The 19,791-nt window shown below is 44.8% G+C and overlaps 3 protein-coding genes across 3 annotated transcripts; 2 read left to right on the top strand and 1 right to left on the bottom strand.

Annotated features, from left to right (window-relative positions):
- Positions 1 to 300: 300 nt before the first annotated feature.
- PtA15_4A55 (uncharacterized protein) lies at positions 301 to 1,341 on the top strand (the record flags this gene model as incomplete). The annotated part of the gene is made up of 3 exons (XM_053168456.1): positions 301 to 395; positions 476 to 560; positions 670 to 1,341. The coding sequence occupies 3 exons, from the start codon at positions 301 to 303 to the stop codon at positions 1,339 to 1,341; spliced, it is 852 nt and encodes a 283-aa protein (XP_053019162.1).
- A 1,435-nt stretch (positions 1,342 to 2,776) lies between these two features.
- On the bottom strand, positions 2,777 to 4,513 carry PtA15_4A56 (uncharacterized protein; the record flags this gene model as incomplete). Its single annotated transcript, XM_053168467.1, has 5 exons — positions 2,777 to 2,905; positions 2,991 to 3,083; positions 3,166 to 3,684; positions 3,763 to 3,865; positions 3,957 to 4,513. 5 exons carry the CDS (start codon positions 4,511 to 4,513, stop codon positions 2,777 to 2,779), a joined length of 1,401 nt encoding a protein of 466 aa, XP_053019163.1.
- Positions 4,514 to 4,652: 139 nt separating this feature from the next.
- On the top strand, positions 4,653 to 4,895 carry PtA15_4A57 (uncharacterized protein; the record flags this gene model as incomplete). The annotated part of the gene is made up of 1 exon (XM_053168478.1): positions 4,653 to 4,895. One exon carries the CDS (start codon positions 4,653 to 4,655, stop codon positions 4,893 to 4,895), a length of 243 nt encoding a protein of 80 aa, XP_053019164.1.
- Positions 4,896 to 19,791: the final 14,896 nt, after the last annotated feature.

Genomic DNA, 19,791 nt, shown 5'->3' on the forward strand with positions numbered 1-19,791 from the left:
ACACACTGAAAGCTAATGATCGACTCCTTGATCTTCTGATGGGGCTGAGCCGACCAGCCCCCTGGAAAAACGGCTATATAATGAGTGTCTTGGCCTGACTTCTCCGTCCCCAACAGCACTGAAGACTTTCTACCCAATTCACTTGCAACCTCTTTGATAACCTTACGGCTTTCTGTCATAAACGTCTGTCCCTCAGCTAAGCTCATCAGGATATCGAAGCTTCCTTCTTGCTCTTATCGAGTCAGCCGTTGTTATCAAAAGTAGAGAACACATACCGAATAGTACAGCTTAAACTGCAAGATGACCAACTGGATGCAGATATTGGGTGTGACCTTGATCCTGTTTAACATCGGCGTTAGCTCAAGCCCAGCTACGGTTGTGGATAGGGCACCAAGGTGGGCCATTGTCCACAGTCATTTATCCCTCTTTCTGTTTTGTTCTTGTCTGAAAGCTAATCATCACATTGGCACCGCAGGGTTGACGGAGGAGACTTTCGCCGCGTTCCCGAATCGATGGGCCGCCGGAAAACTCGGCGAATGATGATGGGCCTAGGGTCCGAGGTAAGTTTGATTCCTCATTGAAATCCAAGGTTTCAAGAAAAAATATTATTGGCGCGTTGCTGATTCGCAATTCGGAATTTGATCACTGGTCCGCTTGCGGTGCGTTCAGATCGGTTGGGTCACGCCTGAATTTGAAGCCGGGCCGGGTTACTCCCATGTCAAGCGGGAGCGATCACCGGAACACGGAACCGCCGGATCCAAGCCAGACTCCTTCCGAGATTCGGTAATCGTCCTGAGAAATCACAAGAGATCAGAAAGTCAACAAGCATCCGGCCCTGTAGCAGGAAGCGCCGCATCGAAGTCCGACTCTTTTCGCGATTCAGTCATTGTCCTGAGGAACCATAAGAGATCAGAGGGAGAAGAAATTATCTCACGGAACGACGCGCTTCAACCAAAAATTGTTGTGAAGAAGACTAGAAGATCGCCTGCCTCCTCCTCTGAGTCCAACTCATCTGTGCGCGATTCTACCATTGTGCTCAGGCAGCACAAACGATCTGGACCCGATACTCCAAAACACTCAGTATCAGATTCCTCGATTGTACTCAAGAAACAGCAGGGCCAGCAACCGGCAAGCACCGCTGCTTCCAAAACATCTGTACAAGATTCTTCGATCGTGCTTAGGAACCATAGAAGAGCAGAAGAGCAAGAAGTCGATCAGTCACGAGACGCAAACTTTCAGCCAAAGATTGTGCTGATGGACCACAATCAATCAAAGGCCGATTCTGTTTCCCAGAGATCCCTGCACGATTCAAGCTCGGAAATTTCACGCGACCAGCATTAGGTAAGTCCGATTTTACTATGGGATGCATATCTGGAAACTGGAGCTGACAAACTTGCAGTAGTCTAGTCGACGAAATCAAGAACGCTTCTAAATGACATCTGGTATAAGAAGACCCGACATCCTTCGGTGGAAAAACGGATGAAACGACTTCGAATACCTTTTTCGGAAAGCGCTACTTGTCCTCAAAAGAGCCCACATTTCTTTCTCCCTCAAGGGTATTTGCATCAAAATTTGACAGTCAATGTAGAAGAAGCACTTGACTACATAATGTAGGACCTGTTATTAGAACTAATCATTTAAAGACATGCTGGTTCATCATCCATCTCATCATTTTATTTTTGCTAGAGCTCCGAGCAATAACTCATATCGTACTTGACCACTCTTCTTCCGGAATGTGAAAAGAACATATACTTGCTCTTGAGCCCCATTTACTTGTTTAGACCATAACATCTTAAAAATACAATATCAAAATAATAAAAATACACGACAGTTCAAGCTCCAATCTTCACGGGAGGATCTGGGAAAATGTGCTCTCATGATCTCGTAGAAGGTTTTTTTGTCAGAACAGGGGGGCATGGTTTGAAGATTTGAATGTTCAGCAGCGGGAAATTGGACAACAAGCTAGCAAGATTTGTTGCCGGGGGATAGCAGGTTTATTTCCTTCACACCGTCAGTGCCGAACGGATGAGAAAGTTACTGGTTCGATCGGTTGCCTTCCGAGTGGTTTTGCTGTTCCGCTATGGATGCCAGTAGTCCAATGTGTAGGAATACAGACCAAAAAGACCCAGACCACCCAGACCCGCAGCGAAAGCTTGCGCGGTTAAATCCAGACCACCCAGACCCGCGGCGAAAGCTTGCGCGGGATCGAATCACTTTGTTCAGCAGACTCGCAGCTCTCGGTCCGGTGCCCGGCCCCGGTACCTCCTTCCAGGAGGGTTGCGCTTGAAGAAAGCCAGTGCATTGCTGGGCTCACAACAAGATTAGGGTGGATAATAATCACAAGACGAGCTCAGGACAGAACATCTACATGTCAAATTATCCAAACAATCATTTGGATTTGTCTCGAACTTTTGCGTAACCAATCACCACTCAGTGTGCATATAAGCTGCCCTGAATTTTGAAAAAACTTTTGAAGAATAGAAAAGGACAGGTACTTGCAAGAGCAGGGAGAGTGAGATCACCAAGAAGTTTGACCATATATTATGGCCAAGGGAACAAGAAAGACATTGAAGGTTTCCAAAGAAGAAGCAATGCTTGATTTGCAAAAAAATAAACCTTCAAATGTTGTGTGACTTTTAATTTGTCCGTGCTTTGAACAATCAAGACAAATAGACTTGTTTCAACAAATTCTGCATTCCTATTAAGTATCATTATTGTTATTCTTATTGCTTAATTATGATCCACCTCTGGTGGAATAATATTCATGATCAGTCGGTTACTCTTTAACGTCCAGGAGTTTCACTACCCAGTAGCTAGCAGCAGCAGCTCCTCCACCAACGACAATCGTGGATAAACTTCCTTTGAGGTATCCCATGAAACCAATTCGGGCACCAGTGAAGTAAGCCTTGATGAAAAGTAAAGAAAAAAAAATCCGGTTTGTCAATGTCAATGCAATTACGTAGCTTGCTTCCTTCTTTCTGTCTATTTACCTTGAGTGATCCAAAAACCAACAAAGTTAATACCATAACTCCGATGCTCCAAAATAGGGCAACATTTGCTTTCTCGACAAAGAAGTAGGGTGCCTGTTGATAACAAGAAAATATGTAGATACTGTTAGTCAACGAACTTTCCAAAAAGCCAAACAAAAATAGAAAAGTTATTCACCATAGGAATAAGCCCTCCAATGAAGTAAGAAAACCCAATTGTAAATGCCGAGAGGTACATCTGATATTTTGAAACTTCTTCCACGCCTTCACCATACTTAAGGAGAAATTGTGTCATGCCTAGACCCAAAGATTCTGATTCAAATCCGCTGAGTTGTATAGTTTCCTCGTCCGCACTTTTTTCGCGTGAAATTGAGTCGTAATGAGGCGTCCTTCTTGAAAATAGCTTCAGGAAAATGGATACGAGTGCACTCTTCTTCCAGCTTGATGACATGTTTTCCTGATCACAGGAGGCCGTTCTGAGATATTCAAATTTTAACAAGTCATTGCTAACCATACCGCAAAGACTTTGACTGATACCAAAGGGTTGCAAGATTTCTTGCACCTGTCGATCCATCGCGTTCGAGCAAGAGTGTGCTACTCGTTTTCGAATGAGTCTTTGTCGATATCTGAATTGGTCACGGTCGGCTTCAGAGGCAAGGTATCCCCCGACTCCCATCGAGATGGCCCCGGAAATTAGCTATCGTAATTATAAAGTGATAGGACATTTTTGTATAAGCTTTGAGCCGAACCCAGGAAACAAGAGGGAATTGCGTACCTCTGCCATTCCAGCCACAACGACCAGCCGCGAGGAGCCTAAGGATGATAATCCGGCAGTAAGCCCGAAGGGTACTGTCAAGCCATCACTTAGTCCTATAATTCTGCAAAACGAAAGCAATCACGGAATGATTTATTGACAAAAAGACTGTCAGTTTCCTTGAGGTAAAGACAGGAAGAAATCACAAGACTGACATGTTTCGAACTAAGTCAATATCAATCAATGTTCTTTCCTCGTCTGAGCCTGGTGCTCGGCAAGTACATAGCCGTTCATCACATGTGTTTTGGGCGCAGCCCTCTGCTTCAATGGTCGGGAGTGGTTCCTTCAAGGCACCCATCTGATGATATATGAACTTTGTGGTAGAGCGCTGAGTCGAAGGCGAGGGATGAGGTGAAAGCGACTGGCGAGCACAAAGATGGAAGGAGAAGACTGAGAGGGCCATGGCCCCATATAAAGGATTGTTTTCGAGTTCACCGACAATCTGTGCGTGCGGTTGCCGATTCGGCTGGGAGGCAGCAACGAGGCTAGTCCGCCAGCAATCACCGGAGACCGTCCAATAAGCACGATGCCGCGCCGAAGACCAACCAGCAACGGACACATCAACGGGACCAACATCAGAATTGGAGGGACGAGGTTCTGCGGGCACTTCCACTCTGAGGCTAAGTCGTCCTGGCCTGAATCGGCTGGTTGAGGTGCCCAGGCGGGAGTGGCGGTCACAATGCGCCGACCCTACGAAAAATGACCAAAACATCGTTGCTGGCCGGTAAAGTCAAGGTGCTGATTATTGACAATGATGACAGGCAAGCTTCTGCAATCAAAGTAGTACCTGCATCCTAGTCAATGTCCGTCAATGTCCGTCATTGCAGCCTGAAAGACTTCGCTCGTCCCATATGACGCAAAAGGTCTCTTCAAAGCCCTCCCTCCGCACATCCAGTGCACCCGATACCACAGCCTTGCCGGTCGATTCGGCACCCTACCCTCCGAGGCTCGAGCTAGAGGTGACCTGCTGGACAAATCCAAATCCCCAGCTGGCCAACGATCCTGCTCCGTTTGACGACAAATCCTCGATGATCATGGGCGTCAGACATAAGCTACGAATCAGTTCAATACCACCCCGAGAGCATCCTTTCTAAAGAGGGCAAACCCTTCCTATTGAATTTTTTGAATCTTCGAGGCGGTGCATTCATCAAGGCGCACCCTTTTCTGGGGACTTTCCCGCCCCCACCCCCTTCAGCCAAAGGGCCTGCCTGGAACCCTTGCAAGATTCAATGGGAACCAATTCATCTCAAGAATTTTGTATCTGGTGTCCGGCCTACCTCTGTCTCCCTCATGACCTACAAGTTGTCACAGGAGGGTAATGGTCCAAAATCCATGATATTGGGCTGTTTTTTTTTTTTCAACAAAAAACATTGCCTTTCTAACTTCACAATAATTGACAGATGACCTCTTGTATGAATATGAGGCTCCCTGTGGACTTAAACCTGACAGACACAGGGGCAACATCCATATAGCATGAACAATAAAGGTGTAATCAATAATTATAGTACAAAATGTTTGTTTTGAGCTGAATGTGACTCAAAGATGGCAAACTGTGTAGGTTCTATCCCGGACTGTTTGACATATGCCAAAAATTGGATTTGGCAATTTTTTGGGTACATTGATCATAAAGATCAGTTAGTTTGTGTGACTTCCAAAGTGGTAAATGACACCCAGGAGAAAGCAATTAATCAGATTATAAATATGAGGATGTGAGTATCACAGAGTGATGTAATCTTGCTTCAGTTTGGCACAAAGAGAATTCAATCCCTCAGGCATACAATGGACTGAGGAAACATGGCTTGGAATTTGATTTACTTTGGTAAATTTGGTGACCATGTAACACTTTTTTGGCTTGCTTGGCTACAAGTGCATCTGTAGTCATGTTGAGTTTGATCAGATATCCCACACAGACAGTAAGGATGGACTGGAGGTAAGATTCACATCAGGATAATTCACTCCTGAATACATACTGGAAGAAATATTACTTCCAACAGGTCTCATGATGAGTTACGCATGAGGATAAAGATGAGTTGCAGTTGAAATCAGCACTGACATATGATTAACATCAGACAGGTTGTATGACTGAATTATGGTCTGGAACTCTCTGGAAAGTGTAACCATTCCCCCCCTGGTGAATTTTCAATGCAGAAGCTCTGTCAGCCTTAGAGATACATCAAGTATCCAAAAAGACTGCAATAACATAGGAAATAATGATAATTAGTGAATTATTATTGCAGAATCAGATTCCTCATCATAAATTAAGGGGGGTCAACCACTTAAAGTAATGCCTTATTTGTGAGAATTCCAACTTAGGTGAACAGTGTTGTTCTCACAAGTTGAGAAAGACACTGGGAACTAAATCAGCTGCAGAAACAGGTAAGCAAAGCAAACCATTTCCGCAGTCCAAAATCAGCGCCGCGGGGGTTGAAACTGAATTCATCTTCTTGATGACAGCAGGGACATTACACGCAAGCAGCAAGATTAGGCTTCAGGAGAACTCCGGCCCAAGATCACTCATTGAGAGAATTCAGGCTAGCACCAAAGGTAAGCGGCCGTATTCAAACTTAAGAGAGTAGATCAGAAAGGAGCTAACACCCTTTTCTGTCAATCTAGACGAAGCAGTCAAAGAGAGACAGGCCAATCACACCAATACCTCTTGAAGAGCAGGGAAAAATATTGGTAAGTGAATTGCGCTCCAGGCATTGAAAGCAACAACCAAGTGCAGCTGCTGAAGCAACATAAATACAACTTAGATAACGTTGCAAATCTTCTGCACCAAATCGCCGACGCCAAGTGAAAAATCACCTGAGTCAAAAGACCACTTTGAGTAAAGCAAACGCAAACCTCAGGATAGGCAAAAGAGATAGTAGCAAGAGCTAATGCTGAACTCTTGTTTGAAGCAGATTAGCGCAACCATTGACAAAGACTGGTTTCCACTTTACACTCTTCTATCTCAATCTCTATCCACTAGTAGAGAGCGGCCAATGTTCTGCTCTTAGTCCTTTGAATTTTTTCAGATTTACAGTCTGGAGGCAACAAACACAACCTCAGGAGCAAAAGACTAGGAGCAGGATATGGAAATGGCCAACCATGACAGCGACTTGAGTGACTCTTCAGTTGGAGGGAAACTGACGATGAAAGTGCCACAGTTCACAGGAGAAAACTTTGAAATCTGGGAGAAAAAGATTTGAATGGCACTATCAGAATTCAATCTCAAGAACTTCATTGACAATCCCCCCTTGCCGGACATGACAAGAAGGACAAAGGTGAAGGCGCAAAAAGCTGCAAATCTTCTATGCGCAAATCTTACGGACGGAGTATTCAACACTATTGTAAAGAAGGAAAACTCAAAGAATCCCTATGAGTTATGGCAGATGTTCAAGTCTGTATAGGCCTCCGACTCAATCCTCGCAAGCTATGAAGTCTAGGCAAAATGGGAAGATACTCAGTTCAATGATGACATGGCCTCGTACATCATTGGTATTGAAGAATGTCTGGCAAAATTTGACTCGTTGGGCATGATAGTTCCAGACTTTGTTATATGCTGCAGCATCATCAGCAGAATAACAAAAAAGAGACCTTTTCTAATGCAAAGTCTTTTTGGCGATCTGAACTCCCTTGGCAAACCAAAGTTCATCATCAATTGTCTTCGGGAGGTTGGGTGGTTTGAGAGAACAAACAAACACAAGTCGAGCGAAATCTCTGGAAGTAACCCCTCATCAACCGCTTTGATCACTGACGTTGGAGGCTCTGGACCAAGGAAGAAGCGCACCTATACGCCAATAACTTGTCCTGGCAACAAACACAATCCGGACGCGAAGCACTCAGCAGACAAATGCTGGACCTTGCATCCAAATCTGTACCAACAACACTTGGAAAAGCAAAAGAAGAAGGGGTCGTCCTATCACACTACAGCTCAACAACCAACAAGGGAGCCAGAAGACAAAAACATCAGGCCGTCATTCAGTTATCTCTCCGGCACAAGCGCAGTAAAATCACAGACAACCATACTTGACTCGGGGGCAAGTAATCACATGCTCACCTCACTCGGCTACTTCAAGCAAACCAGTCAGGTCAGGATTGACGTTGTGACTGGGAGTGGCTCAGGCGAACTTGTTGCAACTGCTCGGGGCAATGCTGTATTACCCTTGGCAAATGGAGGATCGCTCACGCTCAAGGATGCACTCTACGTGCCCAACCTGACTAGGAACCTAGTGTCATTCATACAACTAATGAAAAGCAAGGCACTCATCCAAGAAGGACCAAGCGGGTTTGCGGTGAAAATAGACAACGGAAAACCTTTTGGAGTCAACACCAGCAATGATCTCCTAGAGATCAAGGGTGTTTTGGATCCAATAAATCTGGCAATCGGTCTAATGGCGACACCAACATTGCAACCCTTGGACTTTGTCAAATGGCATAACCGACTGGGGCATGCTTGTGCATCAAGAATAGCGACAGCGGTGCCGGCAGCTCTTGACTTGAAGAAAACTCACGCGTGTAGCGCCTGCATGCAGGGGAAGATCACTAGACCACTTCAAATTGGCGGCTGACCCACTTGAAATCGTACACAGCGATCTAGTTGGACCAATCTCTCCATCCACGAATGGGGGAGCGCACTATCTTCTTAGTTTACGCTAGTCGACCAATACACTATAGAACAAAAAGACGCAGAGGGTCTTTGACAAGACCAGCAAGTGTGAGTACAGCACACAAGAGACTAAGAAGAGACCAGCGACAAGGCACACCTAGATGTGCGGAGTTGAGGGTTGAAACAGGATGAGAAAACTGAATGAAGAAAAGAGAAATAGGATCCGGTACAACAAAGACTATTTGACAAGATCATTTAGGTTTCACATCTAGGTTACAACTCTAACTCTCACTACACAACCGGTTGAAGAGTATGCTTCTACTGAGATACTTCAATATACACCGGCTACATACATACTTCAATCCTTAAAGAAAAGAGTCAGGCTGTAGAAGCAATACAACAATTCAAACGCTTGTACAAAAATCAAACAGGAAAACAGATGAAGAAGCTGGTGACGGATGGCGGTGGCTAATTCTGCAACAAACAGCTAGGGAGTCTGCTTCAAGAGGCAGGTATCCAACATAATGTTTCACCTCCGTACACGCCACAAAACAATGGGCTGGCGGAGAGAGCAAACAGAACGGTCATTGACATGACCAGATGCATGATGATGCAAGCCAACATGGCCCCCAAATGGTGGGCAGAAGCAGTGAAGACAGCAACCGCAACAACTAATTGCTTACCGTCCCTGGCAAAAAGCAAAAAGTTGCCGTTGGGACTCCTCTTCAAGACAATTCCAAACATTAATTTCTTCCGTCCTTTTGGCTGTCGCGTGTGGGTGGTCAAATCAAAGCAACACCAAACGGAGAAGTTTGGATCTGTCTCATGGGAGGGTGTGCTGATTGGATACAAGAATGATTATTTGTTGACTTGAAGACAAGCAGATCCTAACCGTCAAGCATGCTCATTTTGACAAGCAAACCTTTCTGGAGTGTGCAGCGCTAAGGAAGAGCTTCAACCTGTTGAATGGCAACAGGCTTCTGAGTTTCAACTCGGAGATTGAGATGCCGTTTCAGGAAGAAGAAGATTTGCCTGAGGATACAGTGAATGCGGAAGAAGATGATGCGGATGAGCAAGTCAAGATGGAGAATATCCTGGCTAACCTGAACCCAGGTAGGACACTGGACAAAACCGACAAGACAGAAATTCAGGACAACAATTCTCACCAATCACTGCCAGCAAGGGCTGTCATTGGAGGAATCAACACTAGAAACATAGTTGAAGGAAGGCAAGAGCGGAAGCAGGCCTACACCGTATCAGTCTCAATCAAGCCACGGAACCATAAGCAAGCAATGACATGTCCTGAAAATCTCAGCTGGAAGGAAGCTGAGCTCAAGAAAATCAACAACATGAACAAGCACCAAGTCTGGATTGTTTGGGTGCAGGTGGCAAGTGACGATCCAATCCCTTTGACATGGGCTTATTGTAAGAAATTGGGATCGGAGAATCAAGTGATTGAGTTCAAAGCGCGCATCTGCGCTCAAGGTTTCAAGCAGACACACCAGGGGAGATGTGTTCCCACTCCCCAGGGAGTGCCTTACTGTAAATTTTTTCCATAACTGTGCTGGAGGCCTTTGGTAAAGAAATATTGAATAGGTATGAACAAGACTGGAAGTCAGCTTGAAATCAGTTGGAAATCATCCTGAAATAAACCATAAATTGCCAAGGAATAATCCAGAACTCATCTGGAATTCATCCAGAACTCATCCAAAATATAGGCCTTTCTTGGCTCCATGACCAGTGTGTCCTTTTCATGGGGATGTGAAAGGCGCAGTATGTCATATTGTCCCCCTAATGTACTCGCGTAAATCAGGGGGACAATTGGTGTCTCAACACAAAGTTTTTACTTTTCATGTGGCTGCGAAAGGCCCATCCTGTGATATTTCCACCTCAATGTACGCGCGTACATTAGGGTGACTATTAGCAAAGTGCAAAAAAGTTCACTTTCATGTGCACATGTGGATTTTGAAAAGCAAAAAAAAAACAAAAAATCACACAATCATTTTTGTGAAGAGGCCAGGATATGTGGCCAAACTGGGGTGGCACTGCAATCCAACCTTGACTTACCTCAGACTTTCACCCCAATACAATAGTTTTTCACCATTTTTGTAGCCAAATTCAAATTAATTACAGCATTTCCAAGAAAATGGGTTTCACTCATTTTACTGAAACATTACCACATTCCAAAATTCTAAACCCAATAATACCAAGTTGAATTTTACTTTAATTTTGTACATGAGGGCATATAATGTGAATTACAAGAAACTCATTTTTTTTACAGGAATTACATTCAAGAATGGCAATTTTGCTTTCCTATCCTTCGACATCATCAAACAGGAGCAATTGATGAGTTGGACTTGGGTGAAATATCATTTCATCATATTTTTTCCTCTAGTTGTACCTAGAAAACAAAAGAATTCTACAAAACATTGTGTTGACTCCCAAATCAATTCTGACTGACTTTTGACTCACTTCTGCATCCACTTCAATTCATTTGAGGATGAGTTACTGATGCACATCAGGCTCACATCCGACCAAAACTCATATCAAATTCAGCTCTGGCACTCCCTGGGGAGTGGGAACATATCTCCCCTGGTGACACATGGACTCAAATTTGAGGCAAAATATGCCCCGACTGGAAAACCAGCCTCACTGCAATTCCTGCTCTTGTTTGCGGTCAACAATGGTCTAAAAATTCATCAGCTCAACGTGAGGAGCGCATTCCTCACTTTTCCACTGGAAGATAAAGTGACCCTCTTACCACTGCCAGGCCTTGAATGTCCTCCGAGCTTGGTGCTGGAGCTCAAAAAGGCTATTTATGGGTTGAAACAAGCCCCGCTAGTCTGGTACAAATGTCTGTTGTCATATCTACTCACCCTGGGCTTCAAGGCGGCCTTATCCGATCCGTGTGTCTTCTGGCAAATGGCGTCGGCAGGGAGACCGGCTACTTGGATCTTCGCCCATGTGGACGACCTAGTCATCATTAGTGATCATCCGGAAATCTTCAAATCAGAAATGGAAAAGGAGTTTGAAATAAAATATATGGGTCAAGCGGAGTTTCTGTTAGGTATGAACATCAACAGATTCAACAATGGAATTCAAATCAATCAGACACAATATATCGACCGTAAATTGCAAGAATTTGGTCTAGAGGGTCTCCATCCGTCATCATGCCCCTTGAATCCAAGAGAATATCTCAGAAAGGCAACGCAAGCAGAAATCAAGTCCTTTCAGGAAGTAGGCGTGAACTACAGGGCGCTGGTCGGGTCTCTCAACTACCTGAGTATCTTGACTTGTCCAGACATAGCGTACACAGTCAGTACCCTGTCACAATATCTTGAAACACCCGGAATCAAGCATTATCAGGCTGCTGTACAAGTATTTAGATATCTAAAAGTGACTCGAGAAATCGGCTTAACCTACGCAAGGCAAGATTTGTCAGAAATTCAAGCCTTTGTTGATTTGGACTTGAAAAATTATGGAGAACTGAAAGTGCATTTCTTTTTAGACACGTTGTTCTTAGGCATGTAGAGCTAGTTACAAGTGTTAGACAGGCAAATGGATTTTACCTGAAAGCAGTGCGAGTGGCCGCCGCTGACTTAAAAGTTGAAAGTAAGGAGTCGTGTGAGCCGTTGTCTGCGCGTCACCGTTGTGCCATTAGCAGCTTGTTCCCGCCTCAATATTTAGGGAGTCAGTTTTCTCTTACTTGGCCGGGTTTTTCCCAGGCTTGAGCCTTTAGCTGAGGCGGTCCAATAGAGATGCGCTCCCTACGCTTTCTGTTGAACGTAGTGGTTATCTCAGCGTCTCTTTTTCTCGGCCGTTTTCTCTAGCTCAGGACCTTTCCACTTACTTAGCTCCTTTCCTGTTTGGTTGGGAGTGTTCGTGGTTTGGGTCTTGTTCTTGAGTTCTGATGCTGCAAGTAACACAATCAAGCGTTTAGCCACAACTGATTAGTTAGCTGGACAGTTCACAGTCACTCACCTTCGGTGTTGGATGTGATCCTGTCCAGTAACAATGATTGATGGTGCTTGTCCGTTTTTTTGATCTTGCTGTCCTCGGTAGATGTACCTGCTATCATCAGAGTTGATGAAGTCAGTTTTCCATCTCCGCGGGCAGCTTGGGCTGCGGAAAGAGGTTTGCTTTGCTTACCTGATTCCGCAGCTTTTGTGGTTCGCGGCGCTTTCCTTAGATTGCACCATTTGCCAAGGTCTGTATTCCTACAGGACTGGGGCAACTGCCCTGACACTTGGCAATCAACCACCAGATATGTGGTGCAAGCGGGGGGACATCTGATCAATTGGAAATCTACCAAACAAGCAACGGTCTCGCTTTTGACGACTGAAGCTGAATATAAAGCACTCTCAGACCTTTGTCGTGATCTCGCATGGGTGGCCAATCTCGCTGATGAGACACTAGTCTCTCCTGAACTCAAGAACATCAAAGTCTACATAGATAATCGAGGGGCGCTGGATCTTGCGAAAAGTGAAACTTTGCAGAACGAATTTCGGACTAAACACATGTCAATCAGGCTGCATTTTGTCAGGGAATTAATAGCGGCTAGCCTTATCAAAACAATCTATGTGAAGACAACCAAGAACTCAGCAGACTTCCTCGCCAAACCAACTGGAAGAACCACAATCAAGAAATCTCTGGCGAAGCTAGCGGTAATCCAAGTCTCTGGAGCTGCTTCGCATCTTGCAACACAAAGCACAGAAGGCTGTGACAATTCCAGCTTAGGTGAACAGTGTTGTTCTCACAAGTTGAGAAAGACACTGGGAACTAAATCAGCTGCGGAAACAGGTCAGCAAAGCAAACCATTTCCGCAGTCCAAAATCAGCGCCGCAGGGCTTGAAACTGAATTCATCTTCTTGATGACAGCAGGGACATCGCACGCGAGCAGCAAGATTAGGATTCGGGAGAACTCCGGCCCAAGATCACTCATTGAGAGAATTCAGGCTAGCACCAAAGGTAAGCGGTCGTATTCAAACTTAAGAGAGTAGATCAGAAAGGAGCTAACACCCTTTTCCGTCAATCTAGACAAAGCAGTCAAAGAGAGACAGGCCAATCACACCAATACCTCTCAAAGAGCGTGGAAAAAATATTGGTAAGTGAATTGCGCTCCAGGCATTGAAAGCAACAACCAAGTGCAGCTGCTGAAGCAACATAAATACAACTTAGATAACGTTGCAAATCTTCTGCACCAAATCGCCGACGCCAAGTGAAAAATCACCTGAGTAAAAAGACCACTTTGAGTAAAGCAAACGCAAACCTCAGGATAGGCAAAAGAGATAGTAGCGAGAGCTAATGCTGAACTCTTGTTTGAAGCAGATTAGCGCAACCATTGACAAAGACTGGTTTCCACTTTACACTCTTCTATCTCAATCTCTATCCACTAGTAGAGAGCGGCCAAGGTTCTGCTCTTAGTTCTTTGAATTTTTTCATTATTCCTATTCCTTCATGTACTAATTTTATAATTAAGAATTGGCCCCAGAAAGCGCCCAAAAATGTATTACATACATAAAATTAGTAAAATAAACAAATTACATAAAATTAAACTACATTACATTAAAGAGTAATATTACTTGTGTAAGAATACCCGTGAAAACATTATGTAGACTTCTACTGAAGCTCTTTCACATGACAATTGGTTATAAACATGTCATGTGACAGAGTCAGGGAAATTAGTCTATTATAACATAAATAAATTGCCCACAGCCAAGCCTTGTTCACGTAGACACCCCAGGATACTCCCATAGGGAGGAAAGGACTTAGTGGTTGCACCCACTAAAGTCCCCTCTATAAATAGAGGCCTATTTGGCCCTCAGGAAAAGATCCCCCAGACCATTCACGGCCCAGAGACTGTAAGTTTGCCGTGAATATTCTCCTCTGCTACTACTGTAGCCCCTTTTCCCTTTCAACCATCCCCAGCACACAAAAACCATTGGATTAAATGCTTTCAATTATTAAAAATCCGTTATTAGCATATTTAAAGCATCATCCTTATAAGTAGTTGCTGTAAGACCTCCGCCTCTGTCAAGCAGCCAATCAGTTTAAGCGCTTACCACCTACTTTTTACGCCAAATTTATTCCATGTAATTAATAATTATATATTATTAATTACATAATAAATCCTCCTCTTTTAAAGAGTGTTTAAAACCCTTGTAGTGGCCATATTTACCACGTAACAAGTTTAGTAATTTACATTACTAGTGTTTACATCAGGACAGTTATAGTGCTAGGGCCCAAAACCCTTAATTTTGACGGTTTTTTGCCCTAAGCTTCATAAACAGAGCTGTCAAGCTCAAGCCACAGGCTTTAATTCGTGAGATTGACCACAGGGGTGGAAAAGAAGTTCCAAAGAATGATTATGAAATAAAAAAAATGAAAAAATGTGAAAATTATTTAATTTCTTGCAAATTTCTCAATTACTGCTCAAACCAAGGAGGGAAAATTGGAGAGCACAGTATGGCATGCAACAAGAATGATAAAAAAAACGGACCTACTTCGCGCAGCAGCGAAAAACTCTTTGCGCACATAATCGACCGTCCCCCGACGTCAATCCCGCTGTGCGCGCAAGCGGAGAAATACTTCGCGCACAGCGACTTCCCCCAAAAGAAGGAGGGGATTTTTCCCAAATTTTTTTTGATGGATCAAAAAAGGGGGTCTTAACTGCCCTCTCCAAAAAATATTAGATTTTTTGGAGGTGTCCTTGTCATGTAAAAAAAAAATCATAATATTAATCCAAAAAAAGGCACCCGCTACCCCGATAGCCCACCCCGGGGACTTTTCACCGCTAAGACTTCAGCGGTTGGGTACCCAGCCCCTCGAAAAGAAAGTTTGAGGGGCAGCAACTCCGGGCCTGGCTATCCCCCAGCCGCCGTGCCGATGGCCGGCACAGGCCATCGAGCGGAGTTACACACTCCCCCAATGACAGGCCAGCACCTGTGTGCATGTGGCACAAATTGCCGCTCATCGAGGGGGTGTTCACTCGGACCCGGTCATCAAGGGAAGTATGTACTCCTCTCGATGACCGGAACGGACCCGGTCATCGAGAGGAGTGAACACCCCCCTCGATGACCGGAACAGACTCGGTCATCAAGGGAAGGATTTATTCCTCTCAATGACCGGAATGTTCCGGTCATTGAGAGAGGAGTATGTATGTACGTACTCCCCTTGACGTCCCAGTTGCTCCGGTTGCCGAGAGGAGTGAACACTCCCCTCGTGACCGGAACGTCATCGAGGGAATTTTGTACTCCTGTCAATGACCAAAACAGAGTGGCCATCGAGAGGAGTACATGATCCCCTCAATGACCGGTAGTCTGTGCTGGCCGGTCATTGGGGAGCGTGTAACTCCGCTCGATGGCCTGTGCCGGCCATCGGCACGGCACGGCACGGCGGCTGGGAGTTAGCCGGAGCTGCTGCCCCTCAAACTTTCTTTTCGAGGGGCTGCATACCCAACCGCTTGAGTTTTGGCAGGTCAAAATTCCCTGGGGTGGGTTATCGGGGCAGGGGGAGCTTATTTTTTGGATTCATGTTATAAAAAAATTTACATGATGGAGGACACCTCCAAAAAATTCCAAGATTTTTTGGAGGGGGCAAGCAAGACCCCCTCTTTTGATCCAGAAAAACTCCCTCCTTCTTTCGGGGGAAGTCGCTGTGCGCGAAGTATTTTTTGGCTTGCGCGCACAGCAGGCTTGACGTCGGGGGACGGTCCATTCTGTGCGCGAAGAGTTTTTCGCTGCTGCGCGAAGTAGGTCCAAAAAAAATAAAAAAAATAGAAAACATTTTCAATAATCTTTTGGGTGGATGGGCTATCCACCAATTTCAAATTGAACTCAGGGACTGTAGCTGCCCAAATAACCACTAATTTGACTCAATTTATTTGATGCAATAAAATCATTGGCAATGGTTTCAAAAATTTTCATTTTTTATCATTCTTGTTGCATGCCATACTGTGCTCTCCAATTTTCCCTCCTTGGTTTGAGCAGTAATGAACATTCTGAGAAATTTGCAAGAAATTATTTTTTTTTCACATTTTTCATTTTTTATTTCATAATCATTCTTGGGAACTTATTTTCCACCCCTGTAGCCAATCTCAGGACTTAAAGGATGTGTCCTGAGCTTCTACATTCAAAAATGTGGAGCCAAAAACATTTGTTAGCCCCCTGTACATAAAAATGTACACTTGGAATGGGGAAGTGTAAGAATCGGAGTTACGTTTCCGGTTATGTCCTATTACAAAGGAACTATTCCTCTTTCAACCTTAAAGGTCAAACTCCTGCAAAAAAAAAAAAAAATGAACGCAAGACCACCGCGTGGGCAGCCTTTGGCCCCCACTGGATCTGCGATGGGGGAAACATTCACACTCCAAACATCCTCCTTCTTATACCCTTCGGGCAAATCTTGTTGAATGCAAACCTGCTAGCTGTTCTCAGCTACATCCTTTTCATCCGACGGGTTTAGCTTTTCACATGCACCGGGTGCTTTTGATCTGTTCCTACTGAATCCTATAGGCGGTATCAGACATCGGGACTTTTCAATTTCTTGGTCTTGCCTTTTTTCTAATCTCCTTTTTCAAATGGTCATCAGACAGCTTCTCGCAATCTAAGCTGGCACGGTGTGCAGCCTCCGCTTCTATCTTCCCCTAAAGGTAATGACTCCTACCCTCTCCTTCTCTTTGTACGCCGCTCACGGCCTCTTACCTCCGTGACCGCTCTCGGTGTGGTAAGCCAATCCTGATCTACCCAGAAAACCAGCAACCATCAATCACAATGCTGTCACACCTCAAGAATAAATCCCATACCTCTGGCCCCCTTGTCAGCAAAGCCCAAGCCCCTCAACATCCCCACTCAATGGACATACCCTGGATAATAGTATTCCCTCTTCCCACACTCTCCCTCTCTTGGATAAACCCTCTTCCTAGTCTCAAACATCTACCAGATCACATTTTACCCCCTTCTTCTAGTGTTTCCTTAGAACCATGTGCTCAAAGATGTATAAGCACCCTTGAAACCCTTCACCCTCCAAACCCAACATGATACACATTATGCTAGACATAGCCCCAAACCCCACCTAGATTATTACTTCCTGAAACACTTCATGAAACACCTGACTCCTCCTATCTTAGATCCTTAGATTACTTCTTCCTGAAACACTTCCTGAAACTCATAACTCCTCCTATCTTAGATCATAGAATATTCTACCCCTTTTATGTCTCACATATCCCCTCCTCCAACTAGGAAGATTGCACCATAGCCCCCAGAAGATGGCATCATCCCCACCCACTATTACACCATCATGTGACTCCTTGAACCACTACTCTGACCACATGGCTGTTTCATCCTATAGAAGTAGAATGTTCTATGCTTCCCTGCAGGTTATCCTTGTTTCCTCATGGCTACTCTTTCTTGTGTATATAAACTGGGTTGTTTTCCTCTTCATTTATTCCCCATCAGATCCTGTCAAAGTAATTCAGATCACTGGTCACCATTCACTAGCCTAGCTTATGCCATTAAATCAGAGTGGACAAGCTTGATAAGTCTATGCCAAATATATCAGGTTGGACAGACTTTACATTACCTTTAACTTGCTATTAGATTAGTAGAAAGTAAACCCTTAGACAAACCTCAAGAATCCTCTATAGCCACACCTTTCCATAAGAGTCCACACTCTTATATTCTTTTTCTTGTTCCCAGAGAGGCAGCCCATTAAAGCACCATTCCCTCTCCAGCTCTATTCATCCTAAGAGTAGTTCCACATCGGTATCTACTATATTCATACCTCCTTTGTTTAGCCGCTCTCGGCCAATCCTTGATATCCTGCTGTTCGCGGCCTGCTTACATCAGTGTCATCGTTTGTGCTAAGGTGCTATTTCCACTTGCGGCTCAGTGCATTTGGTTTGAATGCGCAAGCCATCATTTTTAGTCGCACACGCGAAAGCTATAAGAAAAAAATCTCCATGTGTTGTGAAAAGGGGAAAGTCAAGCTCCCCTGCCCATTCAAGTTGGCTCCATCCTATCCGCCGTTCCTGAAGAAATTGCTGATCAAATGGCAGGAGAAGGGGGAGATTTCTGTAGATTTCCAGGGAGCATGGGTGGGTGCGCATGCAGGGTTTCCGATTGAGTTTGGATACATGCGCTGGAACGCTGGCGAGTACGTAGTTTGGCTGCAGGGGCACCCAACTGGGAAGACCGCCAGCGGATTAGCCCGGCCGGCGCGCGGGAGACGGCCAGCCCACGAACCGCACCATGCCAGCGCTGACCGACGGACACGCCGCCGAACTGGGCTCATCGGTGCCCATCTGCACCTCACACGCCGTCTCCGTCTCCCTGCCCACCTGGAAGGACAACGCCGACTACGAGCTGGGGCTCGACCGAGTCCATGCCAGGCTCACCACGGGCTATCCCCGCTTCTTCATCCACCAGGACATCCAGAAGGCTCGCCTGTCTCGCTCTTCTCTCCTCCCTCCGCTCGGACAAGCACTGACATCGCCTTGGTGTCTGCACAGCTCGCTGAGATCTGTCGCGCTGCCCATGCCCCGTCAGCCCAGGAACGCTGCATCCTCTTCCCGTCCGAGAAAGCCGCCAACCTGTGCCGGAAGTTTGTTGCCAACCAAGCGCTGAAATCCAGGGAGGTCTCAGCCATCAGATTGGCCCGGCCCCATTCAACCTGCAAATTGCTCATACTTTTGTTTTGGGAGACAAAGGTCTGGAGGAAGCGGAGCATTGTTGAGAATGTGCTTTGGGAGTCTGTGCTAATCAAGCCACAAGGGATCATGTGGATGCCAAAACCATCTTAAAACTGCAATCTTTCATTTATGCTCACAACCCTTACCCAAAATTGTACAGGATGGCTGGTGATATTGTCAAGAGTGGAAAAAAAATCTCAATGGTTCTGAAGACTGTTCAGGATAGAAATCATGATCTAAGGAGGTATAATGCACCAACATTTGTGGAAGTTGGGCTTGTAATTGAAGGAGAAGGATTCTCAAAAGTGCCGTGTCAAATTGTGCTACATCAATTTGGGGGCAGGTTGCAGTATATCTTGGACCTGCATTCAGCCTAATTTCCACTGTGGTATCCAATACTTTCCCCTAAAAGCGGGAAACCACTTATGTAGTATTAAGGTGTTCAAAGTTGAAATCATAAAATTTTCAATGCATAAAATCATAAAATCATAAAACTTTCAAGTGATGATTTCATATGTATCATTCTAGAAATGTTGCTCTAATTTGAGTGCTTGGGTGCAACATATTTTTTTCAGCTTAGAATTTTATGATTTTATGGTGTTATGATTTTATGCAAGTCAATTAACTTTGAACAAACACCCTATATGTTTTCAAATGGTTAGTACATATCATTAGAATAACGGGATTGTGTTGCTTACTCACAAAAGGTTTA

This window comes from Puccinia triticina, chromosome 4A (genome assembly GCF_026914185.1).
Source record: "Puccinia triticina chromosome 4A, complete sequence".
Taxonomy (NCBI): domain Eukaryota; kingdom Fungi; phylum Basidiomycota; class Pucciniomycetes; order Pucciniales; family Pucciniaceae; genus Puccinia; species Puccinia triticina.